Source organism: Ailuropoda melanoleuca, chromosome 16, assembly GCF_002007445.2.
Source record: "Ailuropoda melanoleuca isolate Jingjing chromosome 16, ASM200744v2, whole genome shotgun sequence".
Lineage (NCBI taxonomy): Eukaryota > Metazoa > Chordata > Mammalia > Carnivora > Ursidae > Ailuropoda > Ailuropoda melanoleuca.
In genome coordinates, this window is record NC_048233.1 from 595,875 (window position 1) to 619,986 (window position 24,112).

The 24,112-nt window shown below is 43.0% G+C and overlaps 1 protein-coding gene across 6 annotated transcripts in view; it reads right to left on the reverse strand.

Moving 5' to 3' along the window:
• Positions 1-5,750: 5,750 nt before the first annotated feature.
• The window catches only part of LOC100466191 (cat eye syndrome critical region protein 2), a 171,137-nt gene continuing 152,775 nt past the window's right edge, over positions 5,751-24,112 (reverse strand). For 4 of the 6 annotated variants that reach the window (XM_034644892.1, XM_034644894.1, XM_034644890.1 and 1 more), the window contains 3 exons: positions 12,941-14,363; positions 11,462-11,573; positions 5,751-10,695 (listed from right to left, as the gene is read on the reverse strand). In XM_034644892.1, the coding sequence (XP_034500783.1) occupies positions 10,690-10,695; positions 11,462-11,573; positions 12,941-14,363 (1,541 nt within the window). In that variant the 3' untranslated portion in view covers positions 5,751-10,689. The remainder of the gene's footprint in view (positions 10,696-11,461; positions 11,574-12,940; positions 14,364-24,112) is intronic. The other 2 variants (XM_034644895.1, XM_034644891.1) reach the window with 1 other exon arrangement.

The window sequence follows — 24,112 nt, forward strand, 5'->3', positions numbered from 1 at the left end:
GGGAGCAGGGACACAGGGTGTCCATGTTCAATAGGAACTTGGAAAGGGTGACCAGAGCATGGCAAAAAGTCTGACTTGAAGATAGAAGTCAACTGCACAGAGGGACAACTTAAGTTGCAAGCGATAATAACCATCTAAAAGAAGGTGCATGAAAAGGAGGAGAAAGGGGGCAAGTTTTAGGAAGAGCACACCTATGGGAAGCGAGAGAAGGTATCTGGGAGGGCAGGCCGTGTGACAGCTGGGTGAGCGTGGGTCACGGCACCCTTGAGAACCAGTTCCAAGGGGGGTTGAGGCCACGCAGAGGATGTAAGGGCTGTGAAAGGGGTTTGGCTGAGGCTCTGTAACTAAGTCAGTAGTTCTAGAAAGGTGGGTAAGAAGTCACATTGCAGTAGAAGACAAATATGCCAGGTTCTATTGGTAAAGAGTTTGGATGAAGGTATGGGGCGCCTGGCTGGCTCAGTCAGACCAGCATGCGACTCTTGATCTTGCGGTCCTGAGTTTGAGCCCCAGGTTTCATGTAGATATTACTAAAAAAAATGAAGTCTGGAAGAAGGTAAAGAGAGATAAATAGGTGATATTTAAATAGAGGAAACTGGAACATTTATAGGGCAGGAAGAAAGGAGGAGAGACTTATGGCATGCAGTTGGGATGGAGATCAGAAAGGGTGGAATGCAAAGCACAAGGAAAGTCAGCTTTGGTGAGGGGACGTGACTGGCAGGGAGGAAAAAAAGTAAAGATCTGGAAAAACAAAGTTAGAGGACCATGTGAGGTGGTCTCCCTCTTTAAAGAACAAGGTCAGGTCATTAGTGTTGGAAAGCAAGGATGGGGTTGAGGCCTTCCTGCTCTCAAACAGCAACAAGCTTGTTAAACATACAGAATCAAGGGACCTGATCAGCCTAGGCCTAGTGAACCAGAATCTTTTTTTTTTTTTTTTTAAAGATTTCATTTATTTATTTGACAGAGAACAGCCAGCGAGAGAGGGAACACAAGCAGCGGGAGTGGGAGAGGAAGAAGCAGGCTCCCAGCGGAGGAGCCTGATGCGGGGCTCGATCCCAGCACTCTGGGATCACGCCGAGCTGAAGGCAGACGCTTAACGACTGAGCCACCCAGGCGCCCCCCAGAATCTGATCTTAACAAGATTCTCCAGGTGTTAAGGTCTGCAAGCCACTGGTTTTAGAGAGTGCTTTACAATGTTTTTTTAAATACCTATTTTAAAGATTTTATTTATTTGAGATATCGTGAGAGAGAGAGAGAGAGCATGAGCTGGGGGAGGAGCAGAGGGAGAGGGAGAAGCAGACTCCCTGCTGAGCAGGGACTGGGACTAGATCCCAGACCCTGGGATCATGACCTGAGCCGAAGGCAGACACTTAACTGACTGAGCCGCCCAGATACCCCGAGTGGTTTACAATGTTGACTGGACCACAGAATTACCAAAAAAGCTTTGAAAAACTTTGATGCCCAAGCTACACCCGAGACCAATGAAAAACTCTCTGGGGTAGTATTCAAGCATCTGATTTGTTTTTTAAAGGCCCAGGTGTTTTGTTTTGTTTTTTGGAAGATTTTAAATAATCTCTACACGCAAGGTAGGACTTGAACTCACAACTCAGAGATCAAGAGTTGCATGCTCCACCGACTGAGCCCACAGGGCGCCCCTAAAGCCCAGGTGTTTTTTTTATTTTTTTTTTAAGTTTTCATTTATTTATTCATGATTGACACAGAGAGGGGGAGAGGCACAGAGGGAGAAGCCAGATGCAGGACTCAATCCCAGGACCCCGGGATCATGACCCGGGCCGAAGGCAGACGCTCAACCAACTGAGCCACCCAGGTGCCCCAGCCCAGGTTTTTAAATCCCTATATGGGATTTAGCCTAGATTGGCCACCACTGGTTAAGAGCATTGCAAAGCCAAACACAAACTCATTAAAATTTGTTTAAATAAGTCACAACAGCAGCTGTGGGAGAGGCCACAGGGAGTACACAGGAGACTGTTTAATAGCGGGGAGAGTCTTGACATGACTGGATTGCAATGGTTAGTTAGGTTTGGACCCCCCCCCCCAAACACCCAACGCTTCAGAAGATGAGACACAGGATGCAGTCACTGGGAGGTCTGATGAAGGCATGTGGGGGAACAGAAGCCAGGTGTCACGGAGGGCAGGGCTGGGAAGAGGGCAGGGTGGGCAGAGAGAGAATTTCTCGTTTGTAGACATTCTCGTTCTGCAGTCCTTCCCGGGGCCTGGATGAGAGGATCATCCATAACCTTTATCCATGTTAACCGGCAGAGTGTGGAATGAATGAGACAGCCTGCTCAGATGAGGTGTGGCTAAGGATGGAAGTGCACACGCCAGGGCTGTTCCTACAGGTCAGTGTTTTCAAACTTCAGGGCGCATCAGAGCCCCCGGCAGGCTGGTTACAACACTGCCCAGACCCACCCTCCATCTGCATCAGTAAGCCAGGATTCGCGTGTCTGACAAATTCCCAGGTGACGCTGGTGGTCCAGAGCCTCAGAACCAGCACAATAGATTACATGCCCACAGGAAGACAGCTGAGGCTCACTAAGGAAGGCTGAGGTAGTGGGGCCAGGCCCCAAGCACGCTCTTTTCCGCAGACCTGTGAGGTCTCTAGGGAACGTCCTCTTAGTACCACAGCGGAAAGGACGACTGGTGGTAGTTTGCCTTGTCTTCATCAGTGTGGTGTAGCCTAGTGGGAGCAGAACCAGGGGGAAAGGGGAGAGAGGGACTCAAGCTGCAACGAGGACTCAGAAAGACCAGGCAGAGAGACTGATGAATGGAACGAGCGAGGGGACTGCAGGCTCCAGCCGACGAGGTGCCGGCTCTCCAGGCCTGGCTTGTGCCACCAGCCAGGTCCAAATCCTGGCTGACAGGGAAGGAAAATATCTACTACTTTAAGCAGTGTGTTCTAACACTTTACTCAAGTCCCATCTTTCTGTCGTTTTCCTCCCTCTACTATGAACTCTGAGCAGAAGCATGTACTTTTTCCGCTTTTCCACTGTTAGTAATTAGGCAAGGTAACTAGGCACACAGCTGGTATTGAATACTTACTGAGAATTTCAGTGAGAGTCAATCTTCATCTTAGTTCTTGGGGCACACACAGGCCGGGCTTCGCTTGAATGTCTCTGCCTTCCCACTGCAGACTCAATTCCTCCCCAAAGCAAAAAACCTTGAATCCAATCCAAGGAACTGACTCCAGTGCTTTAAAAAAATTCTATCTAGTGTTTAACTGGCTAGAATAGAGCTACTCCTTCCTTGTCATTCGCTGTCCAGAATGAGGTTCAAATCCAAGATTCTAGGAGCAGGTAGGGCTTTTCCAAACCTGAAGACTTCTTGAGGGGATCTCAATTTATATGCAGGTCATGGAAGCAGAAGGGGGTTGGGATTTCAGCACACAACAGCCAAATCTGGGGATCTTCCAGCTGCCTTGCTGGCTAGTACTTCATAGTCCATCTCACATTGAAGGTTTTTGCTGTAACTGCCCAAGGAAACTAGAGGAGTGAGCACTGGTAGCAGAAAGGGGACTAGAATAGATGCACAGATGTTCTCCATTAAAAAACCCAGGGGAAAAGCATGAGGCCAGGGACACAGGCCTGCAGGCCCATCTACAGAGACCCCAAGCCTCATTCCCAGCTGGCCTAGAATCCAGCCCCTCAGGAGAAAAGGCCCAATGGCCTTTCCTCCAAAAGTAGCCCTTGCATAACAATTTAGTGACACAGGCCGTCCACCTCTCCGGGAAGATTACGGGGTGAAGGTGGACCTCCAAGAGTCCGACCCTGGATTATGTTCTCAGTTCTGTTAATACCACTCTCAGAGAATGTAGATTATGGCAAAACTGAACCCCTAGAGGGGCTACTTGTTTATAAAAGCAAGATCCCTCTCCTTCCTCAATAACAGGAATTGGTTTAGAGACAGAAGACATTAACGTTTAACAAGAGAAGCGCTTTGGATGTTTCCAAATGTCAAAAAGGAAAGTTCCAGTTGTGAGAATAATCCTTGACAATGTGTGACTTCTTTCCTTTTCCCTAAATCTTGCCCTGCCAGCTTTCTTTTCATGCTCTAATTTGAAGCAAGCGGCTCACCGAGTAGGGAGACTGTTGTGTAAGCTGTTACCCATGGGACTTAACAAGTGTTAATGTCAAATAATAGCTCCAAAAATAGAGCTGGATAAACACTGCCCACTGTACCAAGTTTTAGAAAAGAATTGATTTGTGGAAGATATTTTGTTTTGGTCCCAAGGAGATAAGTCTGGGAACACCCTAAAGGGTACTCAGCTAAGAGCTAAGTTCCTATTAGAAAATAAATCAAACCCTATCATGTGCTGAAACAATAAAAAAAACCCTGGCTTTTGTTTAGTGAGGAATTCATGTCACAGGACTAGTTGGGAATCCAGAAGTCAATTTTTTCACGCATTTTAGGGATGTGCTGCTACCGCAGTAGGGGCAGAGCTGATGCTGACCAGGCTGGTGTCACAACTGGCACAACCGCGTCCTGGGATGGCAATGCTCTGCCAGGTCAGAGCAGTGGCCCACCATCTAACCAGAATCCAGTCATATCTGGGGTTTGATAATGATTTTCACTTAAAGTTGATTTTTTATAAATATATTAGTCAATAATAATATATTATCAATAGGGACAATTGAGGGGCGCCCAGGTGGCTCAGTTGAAGCGTCTGACTCTGATTTCGGCTCAGGTCATGATCTCATGGGTTGTGAGATCCAGCTCCGTGCTCAGTGGTGACTCTGCTTGAGATTCTTTCTCTCCCTCTGCTCCTTCCCCCACTTGCCAGCTCTCTCGCACTCAAATAAATCAATAAATCTTTTTTTAAAAAAAAAAAAAACAGGGACAACCTAACACCACACAACTGGAGGTCAAGAGCGATCCGTCACTGCCCTAGAAAGTGATAAACCACAGAACACAAATTTGGAAATTGGTACTATTTATGGTAGAAATTTTACAGAGGGTTACTTTCAAAAGGCCAATTAAACATAAAAAAGGCCAGAGATTTTGGTGTCTTGGAACCACAACCAACTGATAACAGATGGCTACTTTCTTTCCTTTTTTCTTTCTTTCAAGGAAGCACTACCACCCAAGTGGGGCTCAAACTCACTACCCGAAGATCGAGAGTCACATATTCCACGACTGAGCCTGTCAGGTGCCTCAAGATGGCCACTTTACCTATTCTCCCTCTCCCCTGTAGCAAAAACCCTCCTAGAAACTGGAAATAACAACTAAATAAATTGGGCAGGTAGAAAGTAGCTGCTTACCTAGCCTTGTAAGCTCCCACTTCTGGCCACTTGCAATTCGCACATGGCCCCAGGCTCCAGCTGCCTGGTGTCCCCTCATTATAAGGTGAATTCTTTACCTCCTGGCTCTAGTCCATCCTAGATTTTGGAAGGAGAGCAAAAGTAGTGTATACAAGTGTGTTAAAAGTGTGTACCAAGGGCTAGGGGTGTGTGGGTGGTACTGGGAGCGGGCCAGCTGGGGAGCATTTTATCCCTGACATTGTGTGGAACTGCCAGTCAGGTTTGGTACTGTTCTGAGGTTCTCCACAGAGCACACCCCAGCATCGCCTGTACAGGGCGCGCTCCCACTGCCTGCCCCTATGCCGCTCACCTGCCTTGAGGGCGCAAGGTGAGACAGGCTGGCAATTTTTTAGGTGGTGGCGCTGGGGCCTAGTTCAAACCTTTGTCCCGATGATAAAAGTGACACATGGACACACACAACTCACACATATCAGAGCCTTGCTATTTTAAGAATGTACTTTATACAAAATAACCAGTTCATATGGAAATAAATCTACAGACCTCTGAGGATCAAAAAGCTTTTTAAAAAGTTCTTTTAAAAAATTATCCAACACACAATATCGAACTAACTATTGAGGTAAGTGTCGCTCTCAGTGAAACAGGGAATCAGCAGACCACGACAAAATATACACAATATAAAAATAAATAGCATTCCCCTTTCCAGTACTGGCCAGGAAAGTTCACACGGCTTTTGCAGCAGGAGCAAAGAATCCCTGACACCGTGTGCCGCAGGCTGGTGGAGACGGGCCTGGGCTCCCAGGAGCTGTGTGCAAGGCAGGAGAGTGAGGCACCCGAGTCCCAGCTAGGGAAAAGGGGTCACACGAAGGATACTGAACGGGGTTCAGCATTTCAATAACTTACTCAATATCCACACCCCCTGTTCCCAACCCCATCCCACCCTTTTCAAAAACACATGCAAGACAATCAGTTGGGTATCAGGCATTTCTACATAAAAGTTCAGTCAGTCCCCTGGTACACAGTGAGAGACAAAGACTAGCTGGGGAGACAGGCCCTCTAAATTTCTGGTTAGCAAAGGCCTACAAAGCAGAGACAGATAAGCACCCAACCTGGAGACAAAGCTTTTGTCACAGCTTCATGAGAGACGGGATGCAAAAATGTTCACTCAAGTTCTGTTTACCCAAATGAAAAGCAGGGCAAGGCTCTGTGTCCTAAGGCTCCATATTACAGAGAGTACAACCCACGAGAAAAGGAAAGGGTTTCTTCTCATGTAGCAAATCTCAATCACATTCTCAGTTCCTAGACAGTGATGTGAGCCCAGGAATAAAAGCCTCTGTATGCTCAACCGAAATTCCCAGTATTCTCACTGGAGTATTGAACAGAAAGCTATCAGCCAGGACACTACATTCCAGAAACCCCTGAGCTGCAACAGTCCTTGAGTCACACACACATGGAGCTGACTTCCTCACTGGAGGTCCATGCAGAATCTGGCAGGGGTGAATGGACTGACAGTCACAAGGTGGGGTGGGTAGCAATAATGCTAGAAAACTCTAAACCTTTCATTTCTTCGAATGCATGTCAGCATTCGGACACTACGTGAATGCCCTTGCCTTGGGACTGCTGGGTTAAGACTTGCTGTGAAATTTCAGATCAGGTCTTAAGAGCAGTATAATATTTGTAGATTTGAATTTCCAGTAAAGAAAAAAAAAGGGATGAAAAATTCAACCAAGTGGTATGGATTGAGAGTTTGTTTCTGACATCTGTGATGACCGCAACACTGGGATTTTGCGTGTTCTGGACGGCACTTAGCATCCTTTTTGACTCCAGTAGGAATTACCATAAATAATAATACAGCAGACAAATGCCATGGGATAATGACACCTAATAGTTAGTCATGAGAAGCACTTTCAAGGTCTGGTGCTAGGCCACAGTAAATCGACACTGAAAGCTGCGGTCTGAGTGCATTAAGGTGCACACACACTCTACAGGTCTTCAGGTTTTCAATCAACATAAAAATGAAGATGAGCATGACAGAGTTTTGCCTTTTGAGAGCAGTCTGACTTGGGCTCACGGAGAATAAAAGAATCCTGAATAAGCAGCTCATGTGTACCACCAGAACCAACCAACGCGATTAAGGAGAGGTGGAGTGGCTTTAATTTTATTTTTAGAAGGTGGGATGGAAGAAGTTATACGAACAAGAATCTGCACATTTTGCCCTTACTTACTCTTCACATGCATTCACCATAATACATTTCAGCCAACAGCTACTTTTTAAATGAACAGACTCTGATGGGAAAAACAAACAAAACAAACCCAAACCAGAAACCTTCCAAAAAGCTTTACTTTTCTTTCTGGGTCATTTACTTCTCCTGGGCCTTAGGGGAAAAAGATTCTAACTTATTAACAACTCTAATAAAGGCTAGCCAGGACTGTTCAATCAAACAGGTGGGAGTGTCCTCATTCCCCGTGGAGCCCAGATACCCCCTCCTGGGGACTCCTGAGAGTGGGCCCTCAGACACCATGTCAGAGTCCTCCTAGATGACAGACCATTTTTAGGACCTCTTCACACACTACTTTCTCGTTATAAATATCACACACCACCATCCCCTCATGGAGAAGAGGGAAAATGCATTTGTATCTGCTTAAGACACTTGGGAAGAGAAGTGCCAGAGGAGAAAGAAGAGAAGAAAAGGTCCTGCTTGGGGTAAGAGCGGAACAGCGGTTCACAGCAGCTCAATGGTCACATGTGTTCCTGCAATCTTGCAGCTGCTCAACTCCTGACTGCTTTTAGCAGATCTGTGCTTCAAAGACCAGTAAAAGCTCAGGAGACAGCAGGCAAGGGCTGAAGTGCTGGTACCTGTAATGCATGACCCAGTTCCCCCATGGGACACAACAAGGCTGGCAAGTCTGTTGTTGTCCTTGTTCCCAGTGTTGAGATGATACAGTAGTTCAATACTTGATACTGCTCTTCCTTAACATTTTTCACATCTATACATACTAAGAAGGGAGGTTCAGGATAAAAGAATTTATTGATTTCTTCCTATATTGTTCATAGCTTTTCTCTAGCAACAGGTAACAGGGGTAAGGGGCTGGGAGAATGAGAATAGGTTACCTTGAGCAGGGGGGATGGAAAAAGGGCAGAGATCAGCCCAACTATTGCTTTATGGTCCACTCCTACGCATGCCCCAGGGTCATTCAGCACAAAGCAATGCCTCCAACCTCAGCACCAGGGGAACAGACCTTGTGGCTACCATGCTCCTAGTCAGGCAGCAGCCAAAGGCCTCTCACTCACACCAACTTCCACGTGAGAAGACAAGACCAGCTGGTCGTTCTCTCCTCCCTGCTTCTACACAGACGCAAAAACACAAGTAGTCATGCATCAGCCACGTTAGCGTAAACTAGTTCAAGGGCTGAACCATCAAATCTGTTCTTCCTACAGGACAGTGCTGACCTCGTCACTCCTCCAAACCAGATCATACCCGTGACAGCTTTCTAACCAGAATTAGGACCAAATGAGAACACAGCCTCAAAACTCATTCCACTTAAAAGCACACCAAATTTAAAACTGGAGTCTATTAGAGAAAAAAATTTGTATTTTTGTGCATCATATCTTAAAGGCTCCTGTGTTCCCTACACAACTCTCAATCCTGCCTGAGCTATAAGCCACAACGCCAGGTCAATAAGCATTCCCTTATTTGTATGAATTTCCTTTACACTGGAGCTGGTGACTTGGGTTCCATCTGTATAACATGGATATTTCCAATTTGTTTCTTTTCCTAAACAGCATAGCAAACTTTAAACATGACAGTTCCACATTTCATCAAGGATGCTGGAATTGGAGGGAAAGATCCTAATGGCCCCTTATAAGGCTGAATTTGTAAGAAACTAGGGCAGATTAATATTACATGGAAGTTTTTCTACTATCCCGAAGTCATGCTTAAAAATATGCTATTTTTTACAAAACCTGTTAATTTCAGGGCATTTTTCCTTAGTTTTTTTTTCTTTTGTGGGATATTCAGAAGTTTAAAACATAGGAGTCCTAACTTTGGTGGCATCTCAGCTAAAATCAAATACAGAATGCTAAACAAGGACAATCCAGTGTGATTCACTTCTAAAACTGTAACAAAGTAATTTAATACTGTAAAATTGTTTCCTATCACAGATATGACAAATGATTTCCAAGAACTCGCTCCTGAAAGCTACCTTAAATCACCATGACTTATTTTACTATGATTCACTTAAAATGAATTAAAACTATATATACCGAGATATTCCTAAGTTCAAACTGTAAATCTATAGAATACATTTTTCCTATTCAAAACTGTGCAATTTCTTTATTGATACTAACATATACAAACCTGAGTAGTCACTTCCACAAAATGTGATTTGTGCCAGAAAGCTTTGTGTGATGTCTACCAGATCACAGTCCCGGCAGGTCTGTGAATAGGCCGATTTATTTTATACTCTAATAAGCAAAACACTCTAGTGATCCCAATTCCTGATATTGCTTTACAACTATCTGGTAGGGCTGGTGGCAAATCAGGAAGGGCACTGCTCTCTGAAATCCAGGCTTTGGGCCACTGGATGAGAGGGCAGCCTGTCTCCTAGGCTGACACTTCTGGTAGACCATGTGCAAGCACTGCGCCTCCGAACTGAGAAACTCAACAGTCAGGGTGCAGTGCAACGATGCCTTCTCGGGCTGATTGGAAAGAAGGCCTTTAACAAACAAGGGATTGCTAGCCACTGAGGAAACAGTGACAATTTACAAGAGTAAACTCTTCCTACCCTCTTGTCCAGCTCCCAAAAGTATTCAGTGTGACATGATTGTAAACAGATAAGATTACTCTAGTGCTGTGTGCCCACCATAGTTAGGACTTCCATTTCTTCCACATCCCCACCCACCCTTCCCACTTATGTACAATACATTCACCACCAACAACAAAAATTATTTTAAAAGGCAACATGAAAATTCTGTAAACTGGACCCAGCTCCAAACACATTAATACTACGAGTAGTCCCTTCCCCAAATATATACCTGAGTTTAGCTGCTCATGAAAGTTTACGAGCACCACTCCATTCTTAAGTATGACCCCCTCCCCCAAGTCTAAGATGATTTTCCCTGAACAAAACTCTCAGCACTTAGAAAAGTCATCGCTGATTTCAGTTCATTTGTTCTTGACCATCAGCCATACAAGAGATCCCCAACCAAGGACCTTTGCAAGCTGGTGTTAGTCTAAGGAGTATCCTTCTAGGGCTCCGGGAATGGCTCCAGCTCTTGGACGGCATGACGGGATGCACTGTGAAGGGGTGTGGTAGGGTAACAGGAATAGAGATGGGCAAGGATCGTTTCCCTAAATTCTCCATGTTCCAGTCTTCACGCGCAGCTTTCTGTTTCCTTGGGGTTTATTCCCTCCTTGGACTAGCTCTGAGAGAGGCAAATAAAGACAATTTAAACAAAATTAACAACTGTGTTGTTTAAAATAACGAAATAAGCCAAAGAGCTATACATGTTCCTCTCCATCTGGAAAAATGGCTTGGTTTCGTTTCAGCCATCACAGTTTACTTCCAGAGGGTGGGCTTTCAAGCTCCAGACCTCCAGATGCAAACGCCAACCTCATCACTCTGGAGCAGTAGGACTCCCTGCACATGCGGGAACGATACTGATGGTGCTGATGACAAGTACTTCAAAGCGGTCAAGGAAGAGAGGAAATGAAACAGTGCATGGAGAGAGCTGGAAGGCAGTGTCCGGCACAAAAGCGGCACTCGAAGGGAGCTGCTATCATTTAAATACCTGACTTGTCTCGTCTCTCTTAGATGAAATAGTTGGAAAAGGATAAAAAATACAAAGCTATCATATCAAAATAAATGCTAATGGCCAGTTTGGAAAAATGAGACTTGAACAATCCCCAAACAGCTGGTTAACACAAGAAGAGAAACACATGGCAACAATACAGAAGCGACTTCCGAGGTCATCTTCTCTTGACTTTTCCCCCTGTGAGCCCACTGGGAGCACAGGGCCTGAGTGGCCCTTTTTACTTGGTCGCCAGTAGGACATGATGCACTTTCCAGTTCAAGTTCCTCTATTAACAGGACACCTTAAAAGATTTTCTCACAATCACGATAAACCCACAATGAACTATTTCCTGCCACCTGGAAGAATAACAAAAGTTCTAATTTCTGGTAATTTTTACCTGATCAAGAGGAAGTGTTGGGGGCTTATGTGGTGGCAGCTCTTCCTGGGACGTTGCTGGTGCTGGGGTCTTTGGGAACGAGGACTGTGACTGGACTGGATGCATTTGCATTCTATAGCCACAAGAAAGAATAGTTAAGAATTAATGAAGACATATTAATTAGAAAGGGAAGAGTTACATTAATCACGAAAATCTCAGGCAGATACTGCCTTAATTATCAAACTTGGAATCAATACTGGGACTAAGTGACATTTTGTGCCACCAGGCATGATGCAGTAAATACATGACACCGCCTAGGTAGAGTTCTCGACAAGCGTTTAACTGGACTCCACACATGAGGGAACAATGAGAAGAATCTAGGATCTGGGACGTCCTACATGGGAACTAGCCTCAAATCTTTGAAAAACAAAACAATGATAGAATACATGTTGTAAATTAAGGGACTAAACAGACAGAGCAACCAAATGTAAATACGTTAACCGTACACGGATCCTGGATGGGGAAAAAATTAACATAAGATAAAATAAGAAACATAGCTATAAAAGACATTTTGGGGACAACTGGAGAAATTAAATAAGGACTCTATATTAAACTCTATTACTGTTATTTTCCTTAGGTGGAAATAATAGTGTGAGATTGTGCTCCAGGAGAATGTCATTATTCCTAGCAGATGCATGCAATCATGAGGTCTGCAACGTACTTCCCAATGGTTTAAAAGACAAAGAAACAAAACATAAACATATTTAGTGAGGTATAAAATGAATATGGCAAAATGTTAAGTGGGGAAGAGGCTTTGGAGGTAAGGTCTTAATGGCATCGAAGAGGGGTACATTAGTTTTTAAGTTGGATGGTACTGGTTTAATGACTAGGCTTCATACTTCAATGTAAACAATTTCATTTAACCATCTTTTATATATTATTAATTTGAAAATCTCCTGGATCACAGATCACCTCAATGAGTCTTAAAAACATCACTATTTGTAAGAATTCTCATGGGGACTGTATTTGACGTGTTTTATTTCTGGATAAACCTGTTTCTTTATTCAGTGTTAGGGGAAGAAATGAGAAGTAAAGGATAAAGCCTGAACATTACATATGCTCTCCCATCACCTCAGGGTTTGAGAGAGACCTCTTTTACCTTGATCAGAGTATCTGAACTTAGTGGCAATGCTGATACCTCTGCCTATGGCTCTCAAACTGTGGTTATCAAGTTTCCAGTCTCAAAATCTAACTAAACAGTCATTTAAATGCCAATTCACTTTCATGAGGGAAAAAAATGCCAAAGACAAAATCGGACTCTAAGGCTGAAACATTTCCATTAAGTCTCCAATTATCAGCGATTGCCAAGCTTTCCTTGGACCCAGACCACTAAAGGTTATCACCTTCACTTCTATGGCCATTTTTCTTTCTAAAACCAACATCTGTTCTTTTCCCAGAAAAAAGAAACAAAAACCAAGAAACCATCTAATGTAATCTTACCCTGATGGTCTGTACATTTCCTGGAAGGGTCCCCTTATTCCACTTCCAGTGCCAATTTGTTCCATCATTACAGCTTGAAAGTGACCCAGGCCCTCTTCTTGGCAGCGATAGACGGGGCCCTCCTGAGAGAGGCCATTGGGCTGGGCAGCCATTGGATGGTGAGGGGGGTGAGCAGCCACGGGGGAAGAGTAAGCCCTGGGCTGGAAATGACTGGCTGGCCGCTGAGGTGTGTAAGGGGGCCCCGTCTGTAGCATCACACCATGGGGCTGGAAAGTAGATGAACTAAATCCCATCCCTGAACTCAGAGGCGGAGGAGGAGTTCCATAAAGATACTCGCTGGCTGACAATGAGCTCTGCCGCTTGGTAGCTGCATTATGGTTGTCCAGGTCTAAAAATTCTTTGGGACTCTCTGGCCTCTCCATAGACTCATCCAGCTTCTCTTCCTCTGGACCAGGATTCTGCCCATCAGCTGAGACGACTTTAGCGGCCGCCGCATCCATTTGGGTTGGGGAAGTTAAGGCAGCATTCAGTGTCTCACAGCTTTGCAGGTTAGCCAAGCTGCTCTTATCTGGGAAGAGGGGCCTCGATGGAGGGGGTGGATTAGGTGGGAGCCCACTTGGGCTTCCCGGGGGATGAAGATGTCTCTGCCAGTCAGAAAAGCCCTGTGGACACGGATAATAAGGAGTTCGCTGATAGTGATGGTAGGAAGGCTGAGGTGGTGACTGGTAGGAATACCTCATTCCTTGGTGGGGGCGATACCGGGGAAAGACTCCAGAATGAGGGTTGTTAGATTGAAAGCCCCTAGGGGGGAAATGCTGAGGATGGGATACTGAGGGTTTACTTCCCATCACAGAGCCCAAACCTTGCAGGCCTGGACTGATGTGGTAATGTGTAGCTGAATTTGGGTATTCCAGGCCAGGCATGTACAAGGGAGAAAACTGGCTTACAGTGCCTCCCATGAGATTGGGGTCTGCGTTGGGAGGTGTAGCTGGGTTCTGTCTTGTACACGGCATGGTTTCCTGTAGCGTTTTGCCTCTGGGGCAGAGTGGCTTTTCTGAACCACTACCACCAAGGCCTTTCCCCTCTGATCCACATGGGGATGCTTCAACAATTACTCCATTTTCAGGTAGAGGCCCTCTATCTGCCAGAGTGGAGAGGTCTCGCATACATCCTTGGGTGGCTGGGCTGGTATAGTTGCTCTCTGGGGGCCAGGTATTCTTGCTCTTTGTTGCTTTACAGTTGTCTCCAGATTCTGAGGAGTCGCTTCTGAGCTCTGGGCCCTCTGTCTCCCTTTCTTGTGGTGAGCTCTGCCTGGTGCAGTCGGTCTGCAAGGGAGGTGTAGGGTGAGGTAGTTGTTTGAGGTACACCCCCTCTGAAGCACCAATGTTTGATGGCTTCTCCTCAAGCCCAGGCAAGGGATCTGCTGTAAGAAAAACATAGAACAAATCAGTAATTCAGTGGCTGAAATGACAATACTGATGAGGATGGTAGTGGAAAGAACACGAAAGCAGTCAGGTAAGGACAGGTGAGGTTGAGATGGATATGTGGTCATTCAAGCTTCAGTCAGAAATTTTGAGTGTTCCTGAAAGGATTCATGATGTTGAGGCCCTTGTAAGCTCCGCTTTATAGACCAAGAGATAAGACCTAGCACCTCTATCGCTACTCAAAGTCAGCCGAAGAATGGCGACGTCCCTGCCTCCCTCTTGCTGTGCTGTCACAGAGTGGTAAGTGATTGTGAGATAATTCCGACAGATGCATGTCATACATGTAGATACAGGGAGAAGGACCAGGACGGGATGGGTCTCTATCAAGAGGGCTGCATCCCTGATGTCTGCCCCTTCAGAACAGATGTTCCACAGCAGCAGGGATTCGTTTTCTTCCGCACTACTCTTAGTACTTGTACACAACAGGGACTCAAAGATTTCTTGAAAACAAGATGCCTACAGGATAAAACCCAAAGGCACAGAAATTTACTACACCCAAATAAATTAATTTACTAGACTCAAATGCTTAATTACAAACTCAGGATTCTTTACCTTGCTATTGTGTCAGAACAGAAATAGGGTCTTATGATTATACTTTTTCAAGTAGAACAGAGTTGTTGCTCAGGTGTGATCTAAATACAATTCTGGTAACAGATCTTAAAGACAAGAGTAAGGATTCATACATAGTGACTTTCAAAGACCTACTAAAATCTCAGTCAACTAATGAACTAGTGCTGGATGAAAACTCAAAGGTACAAGGTATACAACGAAATTTAAATCTACACTTGTCAATATTTTGTCAAAATAAAACATGGGAACTAACAAACAGGCTTATCCACAGTTTCATCAGAGGGACTCTCCTTCTAAAGCTCAAATTCCAGACCCCATGTGAAATCAGTATTAGACAATTCTGTTAGAGACGGCGTTCACAAAGCAGGCCTTCCCTCAAAAGAAACACTTTTAAAAAGTCAGTCTGAGTTGAGGAAGGCAGAGCAGGAGGGTCCTAAGCTCATCTAGTCTCATGGATACAACTAGATAACTAGGTAACACCCACATCAGTATAAATAACCCAGAAAATGACTTAAAGACTGACAGAACAGACTCTCCACAGCTAACTGTAGAGCAGAGGCCATATCACAGAGGGCGGGAAGAACACAGATGCTGTTAGGAGCCACAGGAGGGAGGGACGCAGTGGCACAGAGATGGGAGCAGAGGCAGATCCCCAAGCCAGGAACCCCAGGCACAGGGGACCTGCACGGGGAAGACAATTCCCTGTAACATCTGGCTTTGAAAACCAGAGAGGGCCAAGAATCTGGGGGGCTTATTAACATCCGAACTTTAAAACTCAGTGGGCTCCACTCTGAGAGAGGCAGGAGGGTAGAGTCCCTACCCTTAAAGAGACAGTACAACAAACAGCCCCATGAGATAGAGCATAGGAACAGCAGTGTGAAAAAGGAGATTTACTTAATAATGAATGCATACTGGAGAGGCAGGGATCTTTTTGGGAGGACTCTCTAAGACAAAAGAGCTGGCGGGCACCATTTTTCTCCCCTGCTCCCAGCCTAGATAGATGGACACCTGCAGGAACCAGTGCAGGGCCAACACTCGTCACATAGCTAACAGTGTGCTCCTGCAGAAACACCCCCTCCATCCAAGCCTGGACAGCTGCACTCCCCCACTGTAGTGGACTGGTGCAGGGCTTTCTGGCACTCCATGGGCCCTATTCTGGTATTTTCCTGTTGACCTGGCCCCTCCAATATGCCCTTGGCTGGAGCCACAAGCCTGGTGAGGTGCGAGCAGTCAGGACAAGGACAAGCACCACTCCAAAGAGACTCTTGCCCTGGAGAGAGGGGAAGATAACCACACATGCCAGTCCCACTGAGACCCCCACACAGGGCTGGGGGCAGACAGCAGTCCTGACTGACGGCCATTCCCACCAATGAAAGCTTCCTGAAGGACAACACAGGGAAAGTTCCCAATAGTTCGGTGCTACCTCACCTCTGGCAAATGCCTGGTCTGACTCAACTCAAGTTCAAGGTGGCCCAAGACAAACAACAAAGGGACCAAATTCTGCTCAGAACAGGCAAAGAGAGCCACTGCAGATGACTACACTAAAGGCAAAAGTAGCTCAGCCATGACAGCAAGGTGCACACAATACACACAGGAGACACCCCTGAAGCGCCAGGTTCTGAACAGGGGACACTGCACTGCAGGGCACTATAGGACCTCTTCTTCACAAGGCCACTACTTCCAAGGGCAGGAGATGTAGCTGACTTTCCTGATGCATAGAAACAGAGAGTCAGACAAATTGAAGAGATGGAGTATATCCCAAAGGAAAGACCAGGACAAAATCATAGCAAGAGAGCTAAATGAAATGGAAATAAGTAGTATGTCCAATGAAGAATTTAAAGTAATGGTTAACAGAGATACTCACTGGACCTGAGAAAGGAGTGGAGGTCCTCAGTGAGACCCTCAACAAAGACAGAAAACAAAAAAGAACCAATCAGAAATAAATAACACAATGACTGAAGTTAAAAAATACACTACTGGGAATTAATAATAGACCAGAGGAAGTAGAAAGAATCAGTGACTTGGAGGATAGAATGATGGAAAGCAATTAAACTAAACAGGTAGAAAAAAAAATGAAAACAGACTTAGAGAACTCAGCAACACTATGAAGTGTAATAGCACTGACATTATATGGATCCCAGAAGAGAGCGAAAAGGGGGAGGAAAATTTATTTCAAGAAATAATAGCTGAAAACTTCCTGAATCTGAGAAGGAAACAGAAATCCAGATCCAGGAGGCACAGAGATGCCCCAACAAAATCAACCCAAGGAGGTCAACATGAAGACACACAGGAATTAAAATGACAAAAATGTAGTAAGAAAGAGAGAATTTTTAAAGTAAGAAAGACAAAAGAAAATAGTTACATAAAAGAGAAACCCCATAAGACCATAAGCTCATTTTTCAGCAGAAACTTCACAGGTTAGAAGGGAGTGAGAGGATATATTCAAAGTGCTGAAAGAAAAAAACACTGGCAGCCAAGAATTCTTTACCTGGCAAGGCTATCATTCAGACTAGAAGGAGAGTTTCCCAGACAAACAAAAATTAAAGGAATCCAACATCACTACACCAGGCCTATGAGAAATGTTAAAGGGGACTCTGAATGGAAACAAAAGACCATAAGCAGGAGTAAGAAAAGTAGGAAGCACAAAAGCAGTAAAATTAAGTATATCTATAAACATCAGTCAAATGATTCACAAAAAAAAAAGGATATAAATATGACACCATATGCCTAAAACCTGGGGGGGGGGCGGCTGGGGAGGCGTGGTGGGAGTAAAGAACGGGGTCAAACGTAAGTGACCATTAACTTAATATAGACTGCTATATGCAAAAGTCGGTATAGACATATACCTAATGATAACCACAGATCAAAAACCAGTAATTGATATGCAAAAAATAGAGAGAAAGGAATCCAAGTATACCACTACAGAGAGCCAGCAAACCATGACAGAACATAGTAAGAGAAGAAAGAAACAGAGAACTACAAAAATATCCATAAGACAAGCAACAAAATGGCAGTATGTATATACCTATCAATAATTATTCTGAATGTAAATGGACTAAATGATCCAATCAAAAGACACAGGGTGATGGAATGGATTAAAAAAACCCAAAAAAACCCATCTATACGCTGCCTATGAGAGACTCATTTCAGACCAAAAAATACATGCAGATTGAAAGTGAAGGGATGGAGAAATATTTATCATGCAAATGGATGTCAAAAGAAACCTGAGGTAGCAATATTTAGATCAGACATAACAGACTTTAAACAAAGACTGTAACAAGAGACAAAGAAAGACACTATAAAATCATAAAGGGAAGATTCAACAAGAAGATATAGCGATTGTAAATATTTATGCACCCAACATGGGAACACCCAAATACATAAAGCAGATAATAACAAACATAAAGGAAGTAATCGACAGGAATACAGTAATAGCAGGGGACTTTCACAACCCACTTAACCACAATGGACAGACCTTTCGAACAGAAAATCAAAAAGGAAGCAGTGGGTATTGTTTTGTTTTGCTTTGTTTTGTTTGGGGGGGGAAGCAGAGGGGGAGGGAATGAGAGAATCTTGGTTTTTTTGTTTTTTGTTTTAGATTTTGTTTATTTGAGAAAGAGAGGGAGAACACAAAGAGACTGGGGGGAGGGGCTGAAGGACAGGGAGAAGCAGACTCCTCGCTGAGGGTAGAGCCCAATGCAGGGCTTGATCCCAGGAACCCACAATCATGATCTGAGTCAGACGCTTAACTGACTGAGACACCCAAGTGCTCCAGGGACAGAGAGAGAATCTTAAGAAGGCTCCACACCCAATGGCTCAATCTCATTACCTGAGCCTAAATCAAGAATCGGGATGCTTAACTAACTGAGCCACACAGGCATCCAGCCACTGGCTTTTTGAATGACACACTTGACCATATGGAACTAATAGGTTTATTCTAAACATTCCATCCTAAAGCATCAGAATACACATTCTTTTCAAGTGCATAGGGAACATTCTCCAGAATAGATCACAAAACAAATCTCAATAAGTTTGAAAAGACTGAAGTCATACCATTCATCTTTTCTAAACATAATGGTATGAAACTAGAAATCAACCACAAGAAGAAATCGGGAAAGAACAAAAGTACATGGACGTTAAATAACATGTTATTAAACAATGAATAGGTTAACTGAGAAAACAAATAGGAAATTAAAAAATACGTGGAGACAAATGAAAATGAAAACATTACAGTCCAAAATCTTTTGGATGCAACAAAAGCTATTCTAAAGAGGGATGTTTATAGCAATACAGGTTTAGCTCAAAAAGTAAGAAAAATCTCAGACAACCTAGCCTTACACCTAAAGGAGATAGAAAAACAAACAAAACCCCAAACCAGTAAAAGGAAGGAAATAATAAAGATTAGAGAAATATTAAAGAAAATAGAAACTAAAAGATGTAAATGCAACAGACCAATGAAACTAGGAGCTGGTTCTTTGAAAAGATCAGTAAAATCGACAAACCTTTAGCCAGACCCCCAAAAAAAGGACTGAAATAAACAATATCAAAAATGAAAGAGGAGGGGGGCCTGGGTGGCGCAGTTGTTAGGCGTCTGCCTTCGGCTCAGGGCGTGATCCCAGCGTTCTGGGATCGAGCCCCACATCAGGCTTCTCTGCTGGGAGCCTGCTTCTTCCTCTCCCACTCCCCCTGCTTGTGTTCCCTTTCACTGGCTGTCTCTGTCAAATCAATAAATAAAAATCTTAAAAAAAAAAAAAAGAAAGAAATGAAAGAGGAGAAATAACAACCAAACCACTTACAAAGGACTGTAAGAGAATATTATGAAAAACAATATGCCAACAAATTGGACAACCTAGCAGAAATGGATAAATTACTAGCAACATATAACTTACCAAAATTAAAATAGGAAGAAATGCAAACTTAGAACAGACCATTTCCCAGCAACGAAATTCTGGGAAAAAACTTCCAACAAACAAAAGTCCAGGACCAGAAAGCTTCACAAGTAATTCTACTAAATATTTAAAGAAGACTTAATACTAATTCTTCTTAAACTATTCCAAAAGACAGAAGAGGAAGGAAAACTTCCAAATTCATTCTGTGAGACCAGAATTACCCTGATACCACAACCAGATAAAAGACACTACAAAAAAAGAGAGCTACAGGTCACTATCTCTGATGAACATAGACGAGAAAATGCTCAACAAAATACTAGCAAACCAAGTACAACAATACATTAAAAAAAATCATTCACCACAATCAAGTGGAATTTATTCCTAGGATGAAAGGCCAAATAAATCAACATGATGCATTACATCAACAAGACAAAGGATTAAAAACTATATGATTATTTCAATAGATGCAGAAAAAACATCTGCATCTGACAAAGTACAATATGCATTCATGATAAAAACCTTTAACAAAGTAGGTTTAGAGGACATACCTCGATATAATAAAGGGCATATATTAAAAACCCACGGCCAACATCATACTCAACGATGAAAAATTGAGAGGTTTCTCCTAAGATCAGGAATGAAACAAGAATGTTCACTCTCAACACCTTTATTCAATATAGTACTGGAAGTCCTCACCGTAGCAATCAGACAACAAAAAGAAATAAAAGGCATCCCAATTGGTATGGAAAAAGTAAAACTCTCACTACTTGCAGATGGCATGATACTATATATAGAAAACCTTAAAGACCACCAAAAAACTACTAGAATTATAAATAACTTCAGTCAGGTCACAGGATATAAAATCAACATACAGAAACCTCCTGAATTTCTATATACTAATAGCAGATAAAATAAGAAAACAAACCCACTTACAATTTTACTCTTTATCTTTATTTTTTAATTCATTTATTTTTAAAGATTTTATTTATTTATTTGAGAGAGAGAGAGAGAGAGTGCACAAGCAGGAGGAGTGGCAGGCAGAGGGAGAGGAAGAAGCAGGCCCCCCGTGGAGCAGGGAGACCAATGCAGGGCTCGATCCCAGGACCCTTCACTGACTGAGCCACCCATGCACCCCTACAATTTTATTTTTCTAAAAAAAGATCTTAGTTTTAAGTAATCTCCACATCAAATGTGGGGCTTGAACTAACAACCCCAAGATCAAGAGTCACATGCTCCACTGACTGAGCCAGTCAGATGCCCTTTTACAATTTCACCAAAAATAATAAAATATCTAGGAATAAACTTAACCAAAGAGGTGAAAGGCCTATACTCTGAAAACTATAAAACACTGATGAAAGAAATTAAATACAAGACAAACAACAGAAAGACATTCCATGTTCATGGATTAGAAGAACAGCTATTGGGGCACCTGGATAGCTCAGTTGGTTAAGCATCTGCCTTTGGCGCAGGTCATGATCCCAGAGTCCTGGGATTGAGCCCCGCATCAGGCTTCCTGCTCAGTGGGGAGTCTGCCTCTCCTTCTGCCCCTTCCCCTGCTCACGCTCTCTCTCACTCTCTCAAATAAATAAAATCTTAAAAAAAAAAAAGAACAGATATTGTTAAAATGTCCATGCCACCCAAAGCAATCTACAAATTTAATAAAATCCCTATCAAAACACCAACAGCATTTTTCACAGAACTAGTACAAATAATCCTAAAATTTGTATGCAACCACAAAATACTCTAAATAGGCAAAGCAGTCTTGAAGGAAAAACAAAGGTGGAGGTGTCCCAACTCCAGATATCAAATTATACTACAAAGTTGTCATAATCAAAACAGAATCATACTGGCACAAAAAAAGACACATAGGTCAAGGGAACAAAACAGCCCAGAAATAAACGCACGGTCAATTAATCCTTGACAAAGGAGGCAAGAATATGCAATGTGAAAAAGACAGTCTCTTCAACAAATGGTGCTGGGAAAATTGAACAACCACTTGGAAAAGAGGATGGGTCTTCTGAGGCAATGGAAACAAAAGCAAAAATTAAATCTTGAGACTATACGAAAATGAAAAGATTCTGTAGTGCAAAGGAAGCAATCGATAAAACTAAAAGACAATGGATTAAGACATTTGCAAATGGTGTATCTATAAAGGGTTAGTATCCAAAATATATAAAGAACTGATAGAACTCAACACCCAACAACCAAATAATGCAATTAAAAATGGGCAGAAGACATGAACAGACATTATTTCAAGACATTCAGATAGCCAAAGGACTCATGAAAAGGTGTTCAACATCACTTATCGTGAAGGAAATGCAAATCAAAACCACAAGGAGATATCACTTCACACCCACCAGAATGGCTAAAATAAAAAAAACACAAGAAACAACAAATATTGGTGAGGATGTAGAGAAAAATGAACCCTCGGACACTGTTGGTGGGAAAGCAAACTGGTGCAGCCACTCTAGAAAACAGTATGGAGGTAACTAAAAAGAAAAAGAAAAAGAAAAAGAAATAAAGGAAAAGAAAAAAAAAGATTTACCATATGATCCATTAATTCCACTACTGGGTATTTATCCAAAGAATACAAAACACTAATTTGAAAAGGTATATATGCACCCCTATGTTTACTGAGCACTATCTACAATAGCCAAGATACGGAAGCATGCGCCCACTGAAAGATGAATGGATAAAGAAGTGGTATGTATATACAATGGAATATTACTCAGCGATAAAAAATAATGAAATACTGCTACTTGCATCAATGTCGGTGGAGGATATAGGAGGGTATAACTCAGTCAGAGAAAGACAAATACCATATGATTTCACTCACGTGGAATTTAAAAAACAAACTAACAAAAAGAGAGACAAACCAAAAAACAAACTCTTAACTACAGAGAACAAACTGATGGTTACCAGAGGGGAGGCGGTAGGGAGATGGGTGAAATAGGTGATGGGGATTAAGAGCACACTTATCATGAAGGCACTGAGTAATGTACTGAAGTCTTGAATCACAGTAACACTGTATATTAACTATAGTGGAATTACAGCTAAAAAAAAAAGTGTCAGTAGATATCTAATAAATAAAGTAATTCTGAGTTCTAGGCCTATCATTCAATTTTATATGGAATATTCATAACTGATAAATGATCAGGTATCTATTCTTCAGTCATGTATTTTTTAAAATGATTTTATTTATTGAGAGAGAGAGTATGAGTACAAATAGGAGAAGGGGTAGAGGGAGGGAAAGATTCTAAAGCAGAGTCCACGCTGAGCACAGAGCCCGATACAGGGCTTGATCCCATAACCCTGAGATCTTGACATGACCCTACATCAAGAGTCAGATGCTTAACTGACTGAGCCACCCATGTGCCCCTCTCCAGTAATGTATTGAAAAAAATAACATACAATACATGGTGGACATCTATCCTAGAAATAAGCACTAATTACACAAAGTATTCTTTTCATCTTCACAATTTTTAGGTTAATCTTTTTAAAGATTTTATTTACTTGAGAGTGAGCAAGAGAGAGAGAGGGTGCACGAGCAGGGGGGAGGGGCAGAGGGAGAAGCAGACTCCCTGAAGAGTAGGGAGCCCGAGATGGGGCTCGATCCCAGGACCCTGGGATCATGACTTGAGCCAAAAGCAGATGCTGAACTGAATGAGCCACCCAGACGCCCTCAGGTTAATCTCTTAAGTGATATTTCTAAGAAATCCCTTCAAGATTTGCTTCTTAGTAGCTATAAATGTATCCCAGGAATAAAAGGATGGAAATAATTAGACTTTACATATTGAAAACTTATTTTATAATGATAATGTTTAAGACAGTCATTTGTAAAGGCAGTTTAATTACGTAGTGGTGAAAGCATGGATGCTGAATTGAGTGGGTCTGGGTACAAATCTCAGCTCCACCACTTAACTAGTGAGACAAAGGCAACTGACAGCTTTGTGCTTTGGATATTCCACCTGTACAAACTATAATAAAACAGCAGCTATCTCAAAGCTTGGTCTGAGAACTGATTTACTATATCTCCAAGTCTCAAAAAGACTGCATGGTACAGTAAGAACTGTAAGGATCATCACTACCAGAAATCCTCTCAGATCAGGCCAGTCATAGTATTGGCCCAACCCTGAGTGAGTAGTTCAAGAAGCTGGAAAGAAGTCTGACAGTCTTTGGAAAAAAGATTCCTTATGAATTAATGGTTTAAATGTCAGACGTCAGACAAA